General features: G+C 50.6%; 1 protein-coding gene across 1 annotated transcript in view; it reads right to left on the bottom strand.

Moving 5' to 3' along the window:
• The window catches only part of CSGALNACT1 (chondroitin sulfate N-acetylgalactosaminyltransferase 1), an 85,801-nt gene that overhangs the window by 42,431 nt on the left and 22,810 nt on the right, over positions 1-20,560 (bottom strand). The window contains exon 2 of the mRNA XM_051819904.2: positions 1,053-1,269. Within this exon, the coding sequence (XP_051675864.1) occupies positions 1,053-1,269 (217 nt within the window). The remainder of the gene's footprint in view (positions 1-1,052; positions 1,270-20,560) is intronic.

The raw sequence follows: 20,560 nt of genomic DNA, 5'->3' as shown, positions 1-20,560 counted from the left end.
CACCTGCTGCCCAGTGTCAGGGTGTGACCTGATGCCTAGTGCAAGCACAGAGTCAACAGTTCCCAGAGCAAGGCATCTCCCCGTCCAGTGGCGCTCTGTCATCCCAGAGAGAGCATGAAGACACAGCATAGCTAGGCTGGAGACACAAACAGTCGTATCTGTGCTGCAGCCACCAAGGAATGCAGGGACCGAGCACAAAGGGTATCGACAACCAGGCTGGGACAAACGCGGGGGCCTGCCCTACTTTGCACTGTACAAGGGGACTTCAAAAAGTTCATGGAAAAGAGAAGTAGGAGAGACAAGTCTGGGTGCAGCGAGTTAAGCAGCTGCCTATGATGCCAGCCAGCATCCCTTATGAGTGCCAGTTTGAATCCTGGCTGCTTTATTTCTGATCTAATTCCCTGCTAACGTGCCTGGTAAAGCAGCAGATGATGGCCTAAGTGCTTGGGCCCCTGCACCCATGTGGGGGTCCCGGATGGAGATCCAAGCTCCTGGCTTCAGCCTGGCCCAGCCCCAGGCATTGCGGCCATCTGGGGGATGAACCAGTGGATGCAAGGATGCAATCTCTCTTTCTTCTCTCTCTCTGTCTGTCTCGTTCTTTCTTTCACTCTTTCAAATGATGTTTTTTAAAAGAAAAACGTTTATTTTGGTGCAAGAAAAATCTGAAAATCACTCATGGTTTTTATCACTCATGTTTTTTTCATAACACAGACATTGCATTAACTTTGGGAAGACCCCCCATAGGCCTGGATTTCAAAAAGCTGTGCACCAAAATAAACTTACCTTCCCATTGCCTTTTCCCAGAAGTCCCCCCATATCACGACGTTAGCTTATGTGTTAGATCCTGACGAAAGCCCAAAGCTCCTAATTGCTACCTCTGGAGATGCATATGCTTATCCGGGTTTCCCGGTGGCTTGTAGGGAAAGGCAAACAGCAAGAGGAAACTCCACGTGGGACCAGCGCAGCTGCCCAGCAAGAAGCGACAGGAGCCTGCGTCCCTGGCGGGGAGGAGCAGAGGGGCACGCGGGGGCAGACGCACAGCCGACGCCCACCTGAAGTTCTGCATGAACTGCCGGAACTTGTCGGCCCTCCTCGCCAGCGGCACGATGACGTTGATGAGCGTGTGCGCCATGTCCAGTCTCTCCTTCTTCACCTTCAGGATGGGGCCGAAGGGGCGGAAGAGGACGAGGCGCCGGAACTCGTGCTGGTGGTGCCCTCTGAAGGTGAGCTCGTACAGCGTGCCTTTGTCCCGCTCTGTCCGGTAGATGCCTGCGGGCGAAGAACACGAGCAGGTGTGTCAAAACTCACCTTGCCTGCTGAGGGCTTTCCTACGAGGGGATCAGCGCCAAGGGCTTTTATTAAAAAGGTGAAGATGAAATCTCTGCACCCAACAACGATCAGAAAAGCCCAAGTGGTCCCCATTAATATCAAAAGTGGGGTTGGTGGGCTGGCACAGTCCTGCCAGCTCCCTGCTAATGTGCCAGGGTAGATGGTGGCCCAAGTACTTGGGGCGCTGCCACCCGCATGGGAGACCCAGATGGAGTTCCTGGGTCCTGGCTTTGGCCTGGCCCTGCCCTGGCTATTGTGGGGAGTGAACCAGCAGATCGAAGATCTGTGTGTGTGTGTGTGTGTTTGTGTGTGTGTGTGCGTGTGTGTGCAGGTGAGAAAGAGAGAGAGACTCTGCTTTTCAAATAAATAAAATCTTTTTTTAAAGATAAAATAGAAATAAAAATACCATTAATTTAAAAATCAGTCATGAAGGCTTCATCAAAACATGGGGAAAAATGGCTTATAAAGTTGGCTGCAAACTATTTCCCCTATTCACAGGTATCTGAACAAGGACTGTTAGGCAATATGCCAAAATAAAACTGGCAAAGGTGTGGAGTGGCATTTTGACTTTTTTCTGCTATTCTCCAAGGTTTCTTTAACATGATTAGAAAAATATTAAAATTATATTCATGACATGGGTGCTAAAGGGACAGGCTATAGCCATTTCAGATGAACTGGTCATAGTGACCTCTTCAGGGCCCCTGGGTGCAGCTCAGGCCAGTGGTCCTCTGGAGGTTTCTAGAAGCATCACGTGGTCGGCCTGGTGGCAGGCAAAGATCATACTGAGTCCACATTTCTTCCTGCTTGGAGTCCTGGCTCTCGGGCCAGATCACAGAGTTCTAATCCAGACTCTTAACGGTTAACTCTGGGACGTCCCCTGCCTCACCTTCCCAGCGGGTTGCTGCAAGATAGAAAAATGTACTTCAAGCATTTCCTGGCAAAATTGAATTAAAGGTAAGCTTACTTTGATGCAGGAAAAACTTAAACAACGGGCAGAGTTGCTTCATTACACACTTGTTCCATGAACTTTTTGAAGACTTATCATCACTTGGATTTCAAACAATTTGGGCAGCAAAATAAACTTCTCTTTCATTTTCCGTAAACGTTCTGAGGTGCCCTCATAGGCGTACAGAGATCAGAACGGTGCATACACACAGCAGGCCCTCGGTCAGTGTTGGCTAGCATCCCTGCCCCTTCTTCTGCCTCTACAGGGTAAGAGGAGTGAGGCAGACAGAGGATCCTGCTCCTGCACCCTACACACGGTGCTCCCTCACCAGGTGCAAAGGGTGAACTCAGCACTGGAGCTCAGCTCTCAGGAGGAGCCTCCTCTGTCTAAAGGGCAGATGACTTCCTGGGTTAATGGATGCATTGCCGACATTCAGGGGGAAAAAAATAGCAAAATTCAACTAATCACCAGATAAACAGCTTTCTTGTTCATCTGAGGGCAGAGAGAGAAAGAGAAGAATGTTATCTGTTAGTTCACTGCTCAAATGACTGCAACTGGTGGGGCTGAGCCAGGATAAAGTCAGGAGGCAAGAACTCCATCTGGGTCTCCTGGGTGGGTGGCAGGGACCCAGGAACGGCTGCCTCCCAGGGTGTGCATTAGCAGGAAGCTGTATAACAAGTGGAGCTGGTGTATGACAAGCGGAGCTGGGACCTGAGCCCAGGCATGCTAGTGTTCCAACTGATGGCCTAACTGCTATGACAAATGCCTACTCCTGTGAACTTCCGTCTTGCTTTATAACACATTTCTGTCTTCCTTTTAAAAAATTTATTTATTTATTGAAAGGCAGAGTTAGAGAAAGAGGCATATATTACATATGTGTGTGTGTGTGTGTGTGTGTGTGTGTGTATATATATATATAAAAAATATCTTTCATTCACGGGTTCACTCCCCAAATGGCTGCAATGGCCCACACTGGGCCAGGCCGAAGCCTGGAACCAGGAGCTTCCTCTGGGTCTCCCAAGTGGATACAGGGACTCTAGCACTTAGGCCATCCTCTGCTGCTTTCCCAGGTACCTTAGCAGGGAGTGTGATTGGAAGTGGAGCAGCTGGGATTTGAACTGGTACCCATATGGGATACCATATTGCAGGCAGCGGCTTAACCCACTGTACCACAGCACTGCCCCTTTTTAAAAAAGAGTTATTTATGTATTCATTTGAAAGGGAGAGTGACATGGAGAGAGAGAGAGAGAGACTGAATGAATGAATGAATGAATGAATATAAATGCTGGTTCACTCCCCAGATGTCTGCAACCAGGTAGGGCTGGGTCAGGCTGAAACTAGGAGCCAGGAGGTTCATCTGGGTCTAACACATGGGTGGCAGGGGCCCAAGTCCTTGGACCATTTTCTGCTGCCTTCCCAGATACGTTGCCAGGGCGCTGGATCTGGGACTTGAACTTGCACTGTGGCATGAGATTCTGGCATCCTAAGCTGGAGCTTAACTGGCTGGGTCCTAAATCACATTCTTTATCCCTACAGTGACTGACAGCATTACACGACGCCTCCCCAACCACGCCTCTTCTCTTCCTCATCTTTTCTTTTCCTCGGAGGGAATCACACAGCCTCCTCACAAACCCTGCCCCTCGCCTAACAGGAGTGCCCATCCTCCTGCCCGGTGACAGCCTCTTTGGTCTTGTTCTGGATCTGTGGTGGCCACAGGCGGAGTCTGGTGCCCTGTGCTTGCCACGCACTGTTCCCAGGTGCCCTCAGCCACCTGAAGATTCAGAATGCACAATCACCAGGGGCAGCGAGTATGGGTAAGCGGAGGACCTCTGCACAAAATGAGCAGGACTAGGTCCTCTTCTGCAGCCCTGGGGAAGCAAGAACACTGCCCGGACACCTCCAGGTCGGGGATGCAGGGAGAGCCGGGCTGAGCTCAGCTGCAGAAGACTCAGAATCCCAGCAGGGGCGGCCATGCAGGAAGGGAGACTTACCCCTGAAAAGCTCACAGGACTTCTTTTAATTCAAGACAGAGCCACAGAGAGCTTCCAGCCACCAGTTCCCTCCCCAGGTGCTGGAAGCTAGGAATCAATGTAGCTCTCCCACACCGGTGGCAGACAGGCACCCAAGCACTGGAGACATCACTGCTGCCTCCCAGGGTCTGCATTAGCAGGAAGCCAAGCTGGGACTCAAACCCAGACACTCCGATTTGAAGGCATCTTAACCTACAGGCCAAATGCTGGCCCCTTTAGGAAACTGTTTGAAAAAGTTCAATAGTTGCCCTCAAACTCTCCTAATTCTTTCAATTAGTCCTGCACTTGGAAAACAGGCTCTTTTCTTTTCCCTTTTTAAAAAATATTTATTTATTATTTGAGAGGCAGAGTGACAGAGAGGGAGAGATACAAAGAGATCTTCCATCCCCTGGTTCACTCCCTAAATGGCCACAATGACCGGAGGTGGGCCAGGCTTAAGCCAAGAGCTTCACCTGGGTCTCCCACGTGAGTGGCAGGAGTGCAAACACCTGGGTCACCCTCTGCTGCTTTTCCAGGTGCATTAGCAGGCAGCTGGGTCAGAAGTGGAGAAGCTGGGACTCCAACCTCTGCTCACATGGGATGCCAGCATTGCAGGCGGTGGCTTTATCTGCAGCACCACGATGCTGGCTCCAAAACAGACTCTTTTTATCCACAGCAGGTGGGTGACCCACAGAGTCCCAGGGTCTGATGGGGGCCGGCCTCAGGGATGCACCTGTGTTCAACCTGCAACAGGCAGCCCCGGGTGGGTGGCTGGATCTGCCATGCTCCCCATGCCTGACGCCTGGTGCTGGCAGCTGAACCTCTGTGCTCATGGCCGTGACGGCCGCTGGCAGGTTAACCTGAAGATAAAAATGTGCATGGATGGGGGGCCTGGTTTCAAATCAGTCATCTTTTTGCCCAGCACCATGATAAGCATCATGGACTTTCAAAAACCCAAATCCACCCAAATTTTCAAAAACGCAAACCCAAATCTGAAATGACAGAGTACAATACATGAGATGGATCTCTATTTATAAAGAACCTGGAAAATGCGGTGATTCTCCTTATTGGCAATACCTCTAACCATGGTGACACATGTACCCTCTGTGGTGCCCGTTGTCGTCAGCCCAACGCCACAGGGGTGCACACCACACAGGTGCGGTGGCGGGTGGCTCCCTGCACGAAGCTTAAACCATGGTTTAAGCAGTTTTCTCAAGGTCTTCCACATTCCATGCCTGGCTTAAACAGTCATTACATCAACATTCAGCAGGTTTCCCCACACTCTAATTATTTTAATTATGTCTTATAAATCTGATTTCTAGATCCCTTAATTTCACCTCTTATAAATTATTCAAAACTCTCTTGCAAGTGCATCCACACACACACACACACACACACACACACACACAGAGTCAAGTACCTTGGGGCTTTCTCCAACACAAAGGATAACACCTGAGGAATCCTCTCACCTTCTAGGAGCTTCAGTGGTGAAAACACAATAGAATGCAGAGAGGGGAGGGGCAGAAGCAGCTGAAACAGCAGGTGACTGCCATGTGAGGGGTAATCCAGCAGGTGGGTGCCTTCGTGGGAATACTTTTTATGATGGTACTGTTGTATGCACGACGCGCATTCAAGGTCAAGACAGGAACTTTGGAGCTGGCGGGGATCTGTTCAGACACCCAGCTCGCACCTCTTTTCCCCTCCTGGCCTCTACAGATGCTAACAGCTGGCTATGGTTTCGTTGTGTCAGCTCTCTGTGCAAGCATCCCAATCTAATGTGTCTCCCGACTCCAGGGGCCGGGCTCTAGGGCCCCTAACCCGTGTGGAGGGGGGCATCCGCAGGTATTCACAAACAGCTGTGTTGTCTGTGGCACAGTGTATTCCTTTGGTAGCCAATGGCTGGCCAAGAGCAGGTGCCTCTTCCCTCTCCACATCCTGTCCCCAGTGTCAGACCTGGGAAATCACGATTCTCCCATTCCCAATAGGTGGGCAACGCAGGAAGTGGCTCCTGTGCAGTGCTGACCCATGATGAAGCTCTCCTCAGACCCCCTCCCTGCAAGAAGCACTGTGTTCAATCTCGAGTCCCACTCATTCTCAGCTCTCCACATCATCCCTGTCTCTTTCAGCTTCCTGCACAAGCCCTGGTGCTGTCAATCATCTCCAATCCAGCCCCTGCCGCCACCCCAGTCCTGCTGGAAGTGCACCTCTCGTTCTGCTCTCCCCAGCACAGAAGTCCTGTGCTCCCGCATACCCGTGACCACTGTGAAGAAACTGGAGCCCTGTGTGCTGTTGCTGGGAATGCTGGGTGGCACAGCTAAAAACAACTTGGCAGTTCCTCAAAACGTGAACCATAAGGTTACCATACAACCCAGTCAATTCCACTCTCTACTTCTGGGCATGTGCCCGAGAGAATGGAATGGTGTCAACAGATACTTGTATCCTCAGGTTCACAGGATTGTTTACAACAGCCAAAAGAAGCAACAGCTATCTCCATCAACTGACACATGGACAAAGTATGGTGTATTATGGGGCCAGCACTGTGGGTTGTCACCACTAGCAACACTGGCATCCCACATGGGAGTGCTGGTTTAAGTCCGGGCAGCTCTGCTTCCAATCCGGCTCCTTGCTAGTGTGCCTGGGAAGAAAGCAGAAGATGGCCCAATCACTTGAGCTCCTGCCACCCATGTGGGAGCCTAGGGTGGACTTCCTCGAGTTTGGCCTGGCTCAGCCTTGGCTCTTGTGGCTGGCCATTTGGAGAGTTACCCAGTGGATGGAAGATTCTCTCCCTCTCTCTCTCTCTGAGTAGATGGAAGATCTCCCTACCCCATGTTACCCTGCCTTTCAAATTAACAAATCTTTTATATACATATAATGGACATTCTGACACGTGCAATGTGGAAGCACCTTGCAGACATTATATGAAGTAACATAAGTCAGAGAAAAATGTTGCAAATCTAAAATCTGAAATGCTTCGAAACCCAGAATTACCTCTGGAGCGTTCTAGATTTTGGGGTTAAGGGCACCCAAACAGTTAAAGTGGATGCAAATACTCCCAAATCTATAAAACCTGCAAGTCTTGAACACTTCTGGTCCCAAGCATTTTGGGTAAGTGACACGTAACGTGTACCACATGATTCTGCTTATATGAGGGACCCACCTCACATTCATAGAGACAGACGTGGAACACAGGTTACCAGGGCTTCTGGGAGCAGGGAGGGGGCATGCATGTCTACTGGGCTCAGGGTTTCTGTTTGGGGAGATAAACGTGTTTTGGAGACAGATGGTGGTGGTGACTGCACAGCATGTTGAATGTACCTGAGTCACTGAACCCAACTCTTAAAAATGGTTACGATGGTAAATTTGACGTTCTGTACGTTTTACCAGAATAACTGTTCTCTGAAAAAGTCTTGCATTTGCTCTTATTTATTTATTCACTTGTTGTTTATTTGAGAGGCACAGACAGACAAACAGAACTCCCTCCCTCCATTGACTCACTTCCCAAAGGCCCACAGATGCCAGGGCTGGGCCAAGTACAAGGCTGGGAGTCCAGAACTCAACCCAGATCTCCCAAAAAGGATCGGGAACCCGGTCACTGGAGACATCAAGGCTGCCTTCCAGGGTCTGCATTAGCAGGGAGCTGGTCAGAAGCCAGAGCCGGCTTTGCGCCCAGGAGCTGGAATGTGGAATGTGGAACTCGGGTCTTGGGCTCCCGGCCACACACGTCCACCCCACATCTTGCAGGGACATGCAGCCCCACCCATGTGTACCTTCCCCAATTCCCCACTTCCACCCTTGAATCTGACCCTGCTCCTCTGGGAACATTCCCACGATGTTCCACCCAGAGTGACTCCTTATACTCCCGACACAGCAGAGGCCCCTGAAGATCAGAGTCCCACCTTCTTTCCACACGAGCTCAGAAGCCAGGACCTGCACCACCTACCTCACCTTACAAGTGACTGACAGGGGCGGACCCCTGCTAAGGGCTCAGTGACTCCCTGGAGCCACTTTCCATAAGTGACTCTGAAAACTCAGCATGGAAGGAACCGGGCACAGGAGAAACAGAAGTCTCTGGAAGGACTCCAGAGAGCCCACTGAACTGCTGATTGGCCCACAGATGACCCACATTTACCCAGAGAGCACAGTTTTGACACTCCCATACCATTTTACCAGTTCTTAAATAAGTTACCCTAATACTTAATCTATAAACACAGAAAGTAGCAAACTTTGAAAGGCAGGATTTTAATGCAAAAAAAAGGCGATCTTTCCCCAAGGAAAAAGAACGATATTTGGGAAATGGAATTTTCTAACAGGCAGACACGCTGACAGGTACAGTGACAGGTGATCTCCTGACAGCAGGGGAGCGGGCAGAACTTTTTTATTTTTTAATTTTAAAAATTATAAACGCCACCTCGGATCCACTGCCTCTGAAAACCTCTGTGAGAGCCCCCGCCCGCTTCCTCTGTCCCAGTGTCAGGACGCCTGCTGCGGATTCTGCGCAGGAAGGGGAGCAGGTGAGCACCTAGAAGGCTTTCTTACCCAAGCACTCATCGCTTCACTATTTGGAACTCTGGCTTTCTAGAAACTTCTGCCTGGAGGGCGGCACTCACCCCCAGGCCTCGTGAGAGGAACAAGACGCGTGACAGTGCCGTGGCCAGCCCGCTCTGCTTTTGGAGGTCAAGTACTGCACGCATGGTGTCTGTGAAAGAGGTGCGGAAAGACTGCCGCGAGCCCCAGGTGCCTGGATGCAGGCAATGGCGCTTCCCAGAAAAGCGAATCAAATGCACACACTCGAAGGCGTTCCCTCTCCTGCTGGGCTCCCTAGTACGAGCGGTCAAATGTGTTTTCAGAGCCTTCTCCCACTCACAAACCTGCATTGTGCCCGTTACCTCTGGGTACCCAACAATGAGTGCAGGTGAAGGGAGAGGCCCCTGGCCAGGCGCCCTGGGCGTCACAAAAGTCACATTCAAATGACTCTTTCCTCCTTATTGGTTTGTCTCAGGGCTGCTCTGGACTAAAGCTGGTAGAAGAACTGTGCTTTGGAATCTAGAGGGGTGGGCAGGTGGATAAGCAAGACAGGAGTTCAGAACATGATGTGCCCCCAGCAGAGCCTGCCCACAGTGTGAACAGGAGGGCACCTCCGCCTGGCAGAGAAGCTGGGGCAGTCCGGAAGAACCGAGACAGAGACGAGGCCTGCCAGGACTAGAACATCAGGAAGGGCACAGTGAGTGAAGATCACAGCTCGAGCAAGGATGCTGGAAAATCAAATGAACACAGCTGTGTGTGTCCAACCTGAAGCAGTGTGTGGTGAGGCTGCAGTGCCCAGGGTGGGTGATGGAGCTGCAGAGGCAGGTAGGGCCACCCCACGGGGGCCCACGAGTTCCTCATTTCAGGTACACACTCTGGAGGAGCTGGGCTGGTCACAGGGGTGTGTTGGGCCAGTTAGGGCATCCATGTCCCATATCAGAGCACGGGGTTCAGCTCTGGCTCCACTTCGGACTCCAGCTTCCTGCTAACGCTGGCCACGGAGGCAGCACTGATGGCTCAGGTAGCTGGGGCCCTGCCACCCACATGGGCAGCCAGGATTGAGTTCTCAGCCCCCAGCTTCCCTCTGACCCATCCATGGCACTTGCCTGCATTTGGGCAGTGAAGCAGTGGAGGGAAGCTTGCTCCCTTGGTACACCTGTCTGTCTCTCTCACTCCCTGCCTCTCAAATTTAACAACAACAATAATGAAGAGTGGAGAGATGAGATTCTTTGGGGACTGTCACTCCACAGCACCATGGAGAGGATGAGATCACAGAACAACAAGAAGAAAGCACCATGGCTCAGCCAGAAGTGGGAAGGGTCAGAACCAGGGCACTGGCCGTGGAGATGATGGGAAGCAGAAAGATCTGGAAAGTCAGAGCGTGGGATGTGGTGAGGGGCGGGGCTCCCTGACCCCGGTTACTGGGGAGAAGGGGGTCACGGACTGTGATGCAGGTTTAGCTGCATGAGTAAATGCAATGTCCAGAAGACAGGACTTGTGTAGACAGGAATTCAGGCTTCCTCACCATGAGAGCTGAGGCTGGAGGTGTGGACAGGATGAGCTGGGAGGGTCTTAGGATCCGGAGAGGCAGCCAGTATGCCAGAGAGCTATGCACACCCCCAAGCTCACCGGGGCACTAGAACAGCGGTCTAGGCGTGGAAGCAACGTCGGTGTCCATCAGCAGATGAACGGGTAGAGACGTGGTGCACAGACACGTGTGACAGCACGGACAGAGCTGGAAGACGCTGTCTCAGGTGAACGCAGTCACGCACTGAAAGAAGAATCCTGCCAAGTCCCACTTCCAAGTGGGATCTAACACAGCAGGAGTCACAGAGCAGAGGACAGAAGGGTGGTTTCCGGGGCTGATGGGGAGAGGGAAGAAGCTGATCCAGTTCCAGTTAGGCAGGAAGAGTGACTGTGAGTGATCCACTGTGTCGCCCGCCTGGTGACCGGTCAAGAATAAAGCAACCTTATAACATTCCACTAGACCAAAGGGATTTTTAAATTGTTGAGGTGATGGATATATTAATTAACTTAATTGAATCTTTCTGTAATGTACTTTTGGATCAAGGCATCACATTATAACCTATAGATACAATGATTATTTGTCAGTTAAAATATAGAGATGGGGGCTGACTCTGTGGGGCAGGGGTTAAGCCACCACAACGTGATAGGAAGTCCTGCAGCTTTGGAGAACGCTGCCCTGGCAACGCTCCCCCTTCCCAGGTGCCTGCCTTGAAATCCCTGCTGTTCCCACCTCTGCCCTCACTGCCTGGCCCCAACACCACGCTGAGTGCAGGGAGGCGTCTTGACGGTGTCATTTCCCACCCCCAGTGTCTTACAGTAAGGTTTCGAAAACAGACAACTCTGCTGTTTCTCTATTTGGAAAAAAAAAAAAAAAAAGGCAACAGCAGAATTCTTGAAGGCGTGTGAGAGGTCTGTGCACTCCGGGTCCTGAGCACTTGGGGAGTGAACCAGCAATGGAAGACCTCTCTCTCCCTCTCTCTGCCTCTCTGCCTCTCTGCCTTTCAAATAAATAAATAAGTCTTTAGAAAAACTAAGCAGCTTTTCAAGGGATATCAGAAAAGTCAGTCTGGAGACTTACCTTTGAGAGTAAGATAATTTACTGATTGGTTCCCTGACATCAACTTCTTCAGGGTACAGATTAACATTAATACCCGTCTCCACATAGGGCTATTATGAAGATTAACTCAATTAACTCGTGTAGAACACTCACGCCTGGTGCACAGGAAGTACTTCATGATGTTAGGAATAATAATCACTATCATTACCATTATGATGATGTCACTACACTTTGCTCCATTAATCACTGAGTGTATTACTGCTCTTGGGCAAGCCGGTCAGGACTCCACGGTGAGCACTTGCATTTGCTGTACTGGCATTAATTAAACATGCTTAAAAACACAACCCAATGACTAATTTTCTGAAATTGCCGCTGTGGGCCCAGATGTCTGTAATGCTAGAAGTCAGGGTAATGCTTTTTAGCAATATTGGAATAAGATTTACTTTTTTAGATGCTACTTGAGAAATCCATTTCCAATGACCAACATCCACTGAAAACTTCAAATCCTTTGTCACAGCCCATGCCCTTCCATCTGGCTGTACTCCTCCCTCCTTGAACCACCCATTCTCATTAGTGAGACCGCACCACGTTGTACCCAAACCGCCACCGGCACTCACAACACAACAGAACTGAGCTCCTCAGACAGGCTTCTGGGGTTGGCCAACATCCACACCAGAGGCTCCTGGTCTAACCCTGGCTTCAGCCCTAACTGGGCAGCACCTTGAAGAAGGCTGTTCATGACTCCGGGTCCCTGTGTCCTGGTCATAAAAATGGGGTCACAGTGTATTTTCAAAGCATCTGGGAGCCTGACTGCTTTGTGTTTCAAGAGAAGTCATTAAGCTGCATCTCTAATAAACACTGATTTTCTTCGATGGGCGCATCTCATTAGTCAATGGTAGAAAGTCAACTTAGCTTGAGAGACAGGCTTTAAGATCGAATGAACTGGGTATCCGGGGGAAGACATATGTGTATTCCTGTGTAATTTATAAACTACAAGATAGACCACAGCAAGATGAAGGTGAAGGAAAGACTCATAAGCCCAGAAATGGCTCCCAGGAGGCTACCATAGTAGATATTACTTGGCCTAACTCCTCTGTGCCAATGGAAACTAAGGAAAATGGCTGCCCCTGGTAGCAGGTAGCTGCTCCACTCTGACCCAGCTCTCTGCTAATCCAGTGCCTGGAGAAGCAGCAGAAGGGGGTCCAAAGGTGTGGGCCCCTGCCACCTCACAGGAGACCCACGCGGAGTCCCTGGCTCCTGGCGTCAGCCTGGCCCAGCCCCAGCTGCTGTAGCCATTTGGGGAGCGAACCAGCACAGGGAAGAGCTCATCCTGTCTCTCCCCCTCTCTGTCTCTGTCACTCTGCTTTTCAAATAAATTAAATGAATCTTTAAAAAAAATACAGCACCTTGTGCCCCAACCAGACTTACTGAATTGGTGTCTGAAGATGAGCTTTTGGGAACTGCTGGCTGCCCACACTGATGCACAGAGAATCTTCAGTAAGTGTTGGTAAAGTGAAGACCCAGTTTGTGATGAATAATCATAACCATCCAGGCCAACAGAATTTCTGATGCAGGCTGAGTTGTGACCAAACACCCACAGCAGGGCCTACAACAAAGGCTACATCTGATATCTCTGTTGGTCCCACAGTGGGAGAGGTACAGATGACCCCACTGCTGTAGCAAATCAATTTGAGAAGCACACCGGGAGACTGCTTCCAACAGACCAGTCTAAAGAGATGGCAGTATTTTCAGTAACATCTGAGCGCCATACCACTTCTTGAAAATGTTCTAGGGCCACATAGGCAGCAGGTAAAGACACCTGACAGTGAGGGAAGGGTCTTCTGAGTCACTGTGGGCTTCAGTTCCTCTCCTTTTTCGTGGACACCATGGGACCTGAGCTTAGCTTGCATCAGAGATCCCACTGACTTGGATGGGTATGAGTATCTATTGTCAGGTCTGGGTCTTCATTCTGACTAACACTTACTGAACTCTTCTATCAGTGCACCGATGCAGGAAGTTCATCAGCCACTCCTCAATAACCCGTCCCACTTTAGGTAACGGGCCAGAATACGCAAAGATGGATAAACCACAGACCCACCCCAGAGAGCATGCACACATCTGCAGCACAGACACAGAAGGGGTGGCTGTATCCCTGTGATCTGGCAGACAGACTCCGAGCTCCGTCTGCTGGGTGCTGTGTAGGTGGGGATCCACCTACACCGGGGGTCATCTGAGTGGAGGAGGAGGGACTGTGCAGCAGACAGACTTAATATGGGATGGAAAGGAGGACTTTCCAGGCTGCCTGACCACAGTAAACAACAGTCCGGAGGGAAGAGAGAACATTCTGGAAGCCACAGAAGTTCAGCACAGCTCGGAGAGGCAGCAAGGGCACAACATGCTACGACATGAAGCGGAGGGCTTGGCAGCCCCGCACCATGGAAGGCCTGGAGGGGAGGGCTCCTGCTGATGGGGTCTCAGAGTCTGCCACCCGATGGGCTACTGTTTTGTTTGGATCTGGTCTGGGGTATTCTTTTCTTTTTGGACAATGCCACAGCTAAATCGCAGCCTGTAAGGATCTGCATTGTGAGCTGTAATATCAGTATGTTCTAATGACCATAAAGTTTTGAAGGGAGAACCCCAGAGATGAGCTTTCAATGAGAAGAATGAGTCTTGGACCACATTCTTGCACATCCCTAGAAACATGTCATGGACCAGACGCCTGGATACAAACCCCAGCTGAGTACCACGGGAAAATGTGGTGTGCACCGGAAAGTAAAAGGGGGATTCTTGTGGGGTAAAGGAAAACCCTAAATTCTGAACATGGGCAGCCTGCCAAGCCAGCAGAACCAATCAATAGACTCACCGGCTCAGGGTGCCGGCCTATGTCTGCATTTCTCCAAACCCCCGTGATGGAGAGCAAGTCATAAAGTGACACTGTAGACAACAGAGCTGGGGGTGCCCCCCAGAGCCAGCCTGGCACAGGAGCAACAAGACCTGCAATTTACTTCCGCTCCAGCATGAGGCTGCTTGTATGACCTTGGGCAAAGTCAGTCCCCAAAGCATCACACACAAGCCACCATGTACACGACAGCAATAAACCAAAGAAAGATCACCGCAATTTCAGGCTCGTGACAGGCAGTGCCCACACTGAAGGCCTACGGTAACTCAGGACCACTGAAGAATGAAGGCAGTTTGTATGATGTCATTGCAGCATGGCCTATTAAATGAGTTTAACAAAGGAGAAAAGTTTTTGAAACATACCAAGGGAAGGAAGCTACACCCCCACCCCTTGAGTCTGAGTGAGCGTGATGCAGCCTCCCCCTCGTCTGCCGGCACATTTTCTCCCGAACCCCAGAAGTGCAAGGAGGCGGTGAGGGTGCCAGGAGGCAGTTCCAATGCCAGGTTTGAGGGTGAGCAAGTCTGCAGATGATTCTGCCCCCACAGGCACCCCCAGCCTCCGAGCCTTCCCAAATGAGGGGCCGGACACACAGGAGCAGGGACAAGCCCTCAGAGCTGTGTCCTTTCTGACTTCTGGACCCACAGAATCTGTTCGCATAGGAAAGTGGTAGGATGAAGCCATCACATTCGGGGAAATTTGCAAGGCCGTGATAATAACTGGACTGTGAGTATCTGACGGTTGCTGGGGGGCAGAGGTTTTTATATTAGGTTCTCTGTCAAGTTCATGGCATGTAAATACACCAAGCGGCTCACCAAGAGAAGGAGCAAACAGCATTGTGCCCTTGGCTTGATTTCCTCTGATGACACACTCCACCTGTGCCAGGACACAAATCTACTCAGCTTCTACCCGGGGCTGGGGGACAAACGTTTCCAGGGTAGAGCTCAGATTTTCCTTGGAAACAAAAGTTCTGGGTTCACTACACACAAGGCCAGTGTGTGGATGAGGCCCCCCAAATCCTACACAATGGAGCATGGCTGCAATAAATTAAGCCTAGAAAAATTTTCAAGTGCATGCTACTAAACTCCTACGTCAGCCATTAAATCAAGCACATTAATGAAGATCTCTTGGTCAACTGCCCATTGATAGTTATTTTTAACTTACTCTCTTGGTGATGTCTACAGTAAGAACGTACTTTAGTTACATGATTACTCACCATGGGAGACAGAAACTCTAACATACCAATAATTATCTTAAGTCTAAGTGATTTTTTTTTTTTTTTGACAGGCAGAGTTAGAGAGAGAGAGAAAGATCTTCCTTTTCCATTGGTTCACCCCCCCAAAATGGCCACTACGGCTGGTGTGCTGCGGCCGGCGCATTGCACCAATTCAAAGCCAGGAGCCAGGTGCTTCCTCCTGGTCTCCCATGCGGGTGCCCGGCCCAAGCACTTGGGCCATCCTCCACTGCACTCCCTGGCCACAGCAGAGAGCTGGACTGGAAGACGAGCAATCGGGACTAGAACCGGCACCCCAACCAGGACTAGAACCCGGAGTACAGGCGCCGCAGGCAGAGGATTAGCCTAGTGAGCTGTGGCACCGGCCAAGTATAAGTGATCTAAATATACCAATTAAGGAAGAGAGGGGCAGAGTGGATCAAAAAATAAAAAACACTGTTTACAAGAAACTCAAGTTCAACAACATGGCCAGGTTGAAAGGGAAGGAGGAAAGATATATCTGTAACCATTAATTTTAAAAAGGAGTGGCTATATCATTACCAGGTGAAGTAGATTTTAGAAGAAAGAAAATTATGAGAGACAAACAGGGACATTATGAAATGATAAAAGTCAGTGACCCTGAATGCGAACATACCAAACAACAGGGCATCAAAATACAAAAAGCAAAAACTGAGAGCTCAAAGAGGAAACAGAGGATCTGAAGTCCCTCTCAGCAACAGACAGAGCCACTAGACGCAAGATAGAGAAGACCTGGGAGACCTGACAACACAACCAACAGGACAGGATCCGATCGACACACAGAGAAAGGCTCCACCCAAACAGCCACGTCTTTCAAGCAACCATGGAACAAAGTATGTTTGCCATAAAACAAACCAGCAATTTCAAAAGAACTGAGATTCCACAGAATTTGTCCTCTGACCATAGCAGAATCAGATCAGAAACCTGTAATAAAAAGTCAATGAGAAAAATATCTTGGCTGGCGCCGTAGCTCAATAGGCTAATCCTCCACCTTGCGGCGCCGGCACACCGGGTTCTAGTCCCGGTCGGGGCGCCGGATTCTGTCCCGGTTGCCCCTCTTCCAGGCCAGCTCTCTGCTATGGCCAGGGAGTGCAGTGGAGGATGGCCCAGGTGCTTGGGCCCTGCACCCCATGGGAGACCAGGAAAAGCACTTGGATCCTGGCTCCTGCCATCGGATCAGCACGGTGCGCCGGCTGCAGCGGCGGCCATTGGAGGGTGAACCAACGGCAAAGGAAGACCTTTCTCTCTCTGTCTCTCTCACTGTCCACTCTGCCTGTCAAAAAAAAAAAAAAAATATCTTAACCCTTACAAACTAACATACTGCTAGATTACCCACAGGTTAAAGGGAGTCTTAAAGAACACTTAGGGGCTGGTGCTGAGCCACAGTAGGCTAAGCCTGTGCACCAGCATCCCATATGGGCACCAGCTCGAGTCCCAGCTGCTCCTCTTCTGATCCAGCTCTCTGCTGTGGCCAGGGAAAGCAGGAGAAGATGGCCCAAGAGTTTGGGCCCCTACACCTGCATGGGAGACCTGGAAGAAGCTCCTGGCTTCAGATAGGCCCAGCTCCAACCGTGGCAGCCATTTGGGGAGTGAACCAGCAGATGGAAGACCTCTCTGTCTCTCCCTCTCTCTCTGTAACTCTACCTCTCAAATAAATAAATAAAATCTTAAAAAAAAAAGAAAGAAAATTTAAAGATACATACTGGCTCACAGCTATCTGGCAATACAGGGTTGTTCCATACAGATGAGCTGGTACTATGGACATTTACCAAACATAATGATTTTGAGACAATTTTAAATCACTTTTGAATGCTTTTTTGGGTATTTGCTTTTTAAAAAAGAATCCATTTGGGAGGCAGAGAGAGAGAGAGAAAGAGCGCTCCTATTTGCTGGATCATTCCCTAACTGCTCACAACGCCCCCATTTGGGGGCCAATGCGAGGGACTGAGAGCTCAATCCAGGTCTCCTGAACAGGGGTAGGAAATCAGCTACTCGGGCCATCATCACCTGATGCCTCCCAGGCTGTGCAACAGAAGGAAGCTGGAATAAGAAGTGGAGGCAGGGGGCCGGCGCCGTGGCGCAGCGGGCTAAAGTGCCAGCCTGCGGCGCCGGCATCCCATATGGGCATCGGTTCTAGTCCTGGCTGTTCCTCTTCTGATCCAGCTCTCTGCTATGGTCTGGTAAAGCAGTAGAAGGTGGACCAAGTGCTTGGGACCCTGCACCCATGTGGGAGATCTGAAAGAAGCTCCTGGTTCCTGACTTTGGATTGGCTCAGCTCTGGCCATTACCATTTGGGGAGTGAACCAGTAGATGGAAGACCTTTCTCTCCGTCTCTACCTCTCTCTGTAACTCTGTCTTTCAAATAAATAAAAATAAACCTTTAAGGAAAAAAAAAAAAAAAAAGAAGTGGAGGCAGGGGGCCAGCGCTGTGGCGCAGCAGGTTAAGCTGGAACTTGCAATACTACATCCCATATTGGAGTGTTGGTTTGAGTCCGGACTCCTCCTATTCCTATCTAGCTCCCTGCTAATGCACCTGGGAAAGCAGCGGAGTATGGCCCAAGTGCTTGGGTCCCTGCTACCCATGTGGGAATTCAGTTGAAGTTCCAGGCTCCTGGCTTTGGCCTGGTTCAGACTTCGCTGTAGTGGCCATTTGGGGAGTGAACCAGTGGACAGAAGATCTCTGTGTCTGTGTGTGTGTGTCCCTGTCTGTCACTCTGCCTTTCAAATAAACAAATAAATCTTTTTTAAAAAAAGAATTAGAAGTGGATCCAGGACTTGAACTCAGGGACTCAGATGTAAGACACGGGTATGCCAAGCTGAGTCTTCAGTCTCAGGCCAGACATCTGCCCCCAACTCATTTTTCTGACAACAGTTACACAAGCCTGCTACCTGCTAAGCCACCTGTCACTCCTAACAACAAAAGCACGAGAGCACCTCCCAGCACCTTATAGATGCTCTGCAATTACCTGCTGACTTTCTCTTTGTGTGCACAAGGGAGGCAGGAGACAGGCACCACGGCCAGGCACTCGGTCCAAGTCCCAGCTGTGTAACCTTGGGCAAGGTACTTAACCCTTCTTTGCCTCTGTGTCCTTACTCCCAGAGTAAGAACGATTCTAATAAAACCGCGACCTCACAGAGGACGGTAGTATGTATGCAGCACCTAGAACAATATACAAAATACTTCCAGCACTTGGTAAGTGACAGCTGTCAGGCCACCTGGAGGACATGGAAGGAAGGCTTCCATTCTCCCCTAAATGGTCCGAGGTCAGGTACTAGGTAAAGAGAGAAGGTCAGGTATATTCCATGGCATCCCATGGAGAGAATCCCAGCTTCCTGAGCAGGGGGCTACTCCAGCTTACTCCTCAGAGTGGTGCCAGGAGCCAGGCAATGGCAAAAGAACACACCCTTTCTGTGCCACTGAATTCCTGCCCTGTGATTGCACTGGTAAGGGGCATTCATGTCACCCAGTGTAAGGCGACAGAAGCATGGATCCCTCGCAGGCCTAACCGTCAAGTGCAACACACAAGTGAGTGACACTGACTCTGGGGAGAGCTCCCCAACTTCTGCATTTGTTCTTCTCCTTGACAGGATCTCTGAGCGAATTCTCCATCCGTCCTTTGTGTGTGACAGCCACGTCCTCCAAGGCCCTGGCTTCCCCCGCCCATAAAATCCATGTCGTTTGAGGTCATTTGGGGTTGGATGGTGACATTTCTGAGAGAAGAGCATTTAGAGGAAATACTGGGAAAAGGAGGGAATCCAGATAGTGTAGAGCAGGGGTGGGGAACGCCCAGCCCGCGGGCCATACGGGGTCCATGAAATCACCCAGGCTGGCCCTGCAGAGGCAACGGCAGCAGGAACTCCAAATTCGGTCCATGGATAGCAAGCTCATTTTCCAGTTGATCATTTTTTATGGGCTGCAAATGATGTAGTAAATATTCAAAGGGCCCTTGGCAGCCGGCGCCATGGCTCACTTGGTTAATCTTCCACCTGCGGCACCGGCATCCCATATGGGCGCTGGGTTCTATTCCCAGTTGCTCTTCTTCCAGTCCAGCTCTCTGCTATGGCCCAGGAGTGCAGTGGAGGATGGCCCAAGTGCTTGGGCCCTGCACCCACATGGGGGACCAGGAGAAGCACCTGGCTCCTGGCTTTGGATGGGCGCAGCGCCGGCTGTGGCTGCCCTTTGGGGAGTGAACCAACGGAGGGAAGACCTTTCTCTCTGTCTCTCTCTCCCACTGTCTAACTCTACCTGTCAATTTTTTTTAAAAAAAAAAAGGGCCCTTGGCAGAAAACAAAAGGCCCCCAGCCCCGTTCCAGAGAATGACTTACTTGATGGAACGCAAAGTTAAATCTCCAAGGGTAAAGCGTTTCCTTAACGCCCGGTGCTGAGGCACAGTGTAAGCTGCTGCCTGTGATGCCAGCAGCCCATAGTGGAGCACTGTTTGGAGTTGCAGCTGCTCCGCTTCCAATCCAGCTTCCTGCTAATTCGCCTTGGGCCCCTGCCACCCACACGGGAGACCTGGATGGAGCCCCTGGCTCATGGCCCAGCCCTGGCTGTTGCAGCCATCTGGGGAGTGAACCAGTGGATGGAATCAATCTCTCTCTCCCTCCCTCCCTCCCTCCCATTCTTTCAAATAAATACAAAATCCTTTTTTTTTAAAATGACTATGATTATGATATGCAGACAGAACTGGAAGAGACATGAGAAAATATATTTCAGAGCAGGGATCTAACAGTACAACTTGCACAGAAGTTGTTCTATCTGCCCACATAAACCATGGACACAGGCTGAGGACACACAGCTGCATGGAGGAAACCTCGTGTCTGTCCCCTCCTCTGTGAGAGCCTGTCCTCGGGGTGGACCTCAGGGGCAGGTTTCCTAGAGACCAAACATTCAGTCCACGGTGAGAACCAGGTTCTCAGAGCGCCCAGCGCCCCCGCAGAAAGCCTGTGTCCCCCATTTGAGAGGCAGATGGGGTGAGAAAGCAACAGCCAGAAAGAGTTCCCATCTTCTGGTTCGCTT

The sequence above is a fragment of the Oryctolagus cuniculus genome, chromosome 8 (genome assembly GCF_964237555.1).
Source record: "Oryctolagus cuniculus chromosome 8, mOryCun1.1, whole genome shotgun sequence".
Taxonomy (NCBI): domain Eukaryota; kingdom Metazoa; phylum Chordata; class Mammalia; order Lagomorpha; family Leporidae; genus Oryctolagus; species Oryctolagus cuniculus.
Note: the sequence above shows the minus strand (reverse complement) of the source record. Positions and strands in the feature narration are given on the sequence as shown.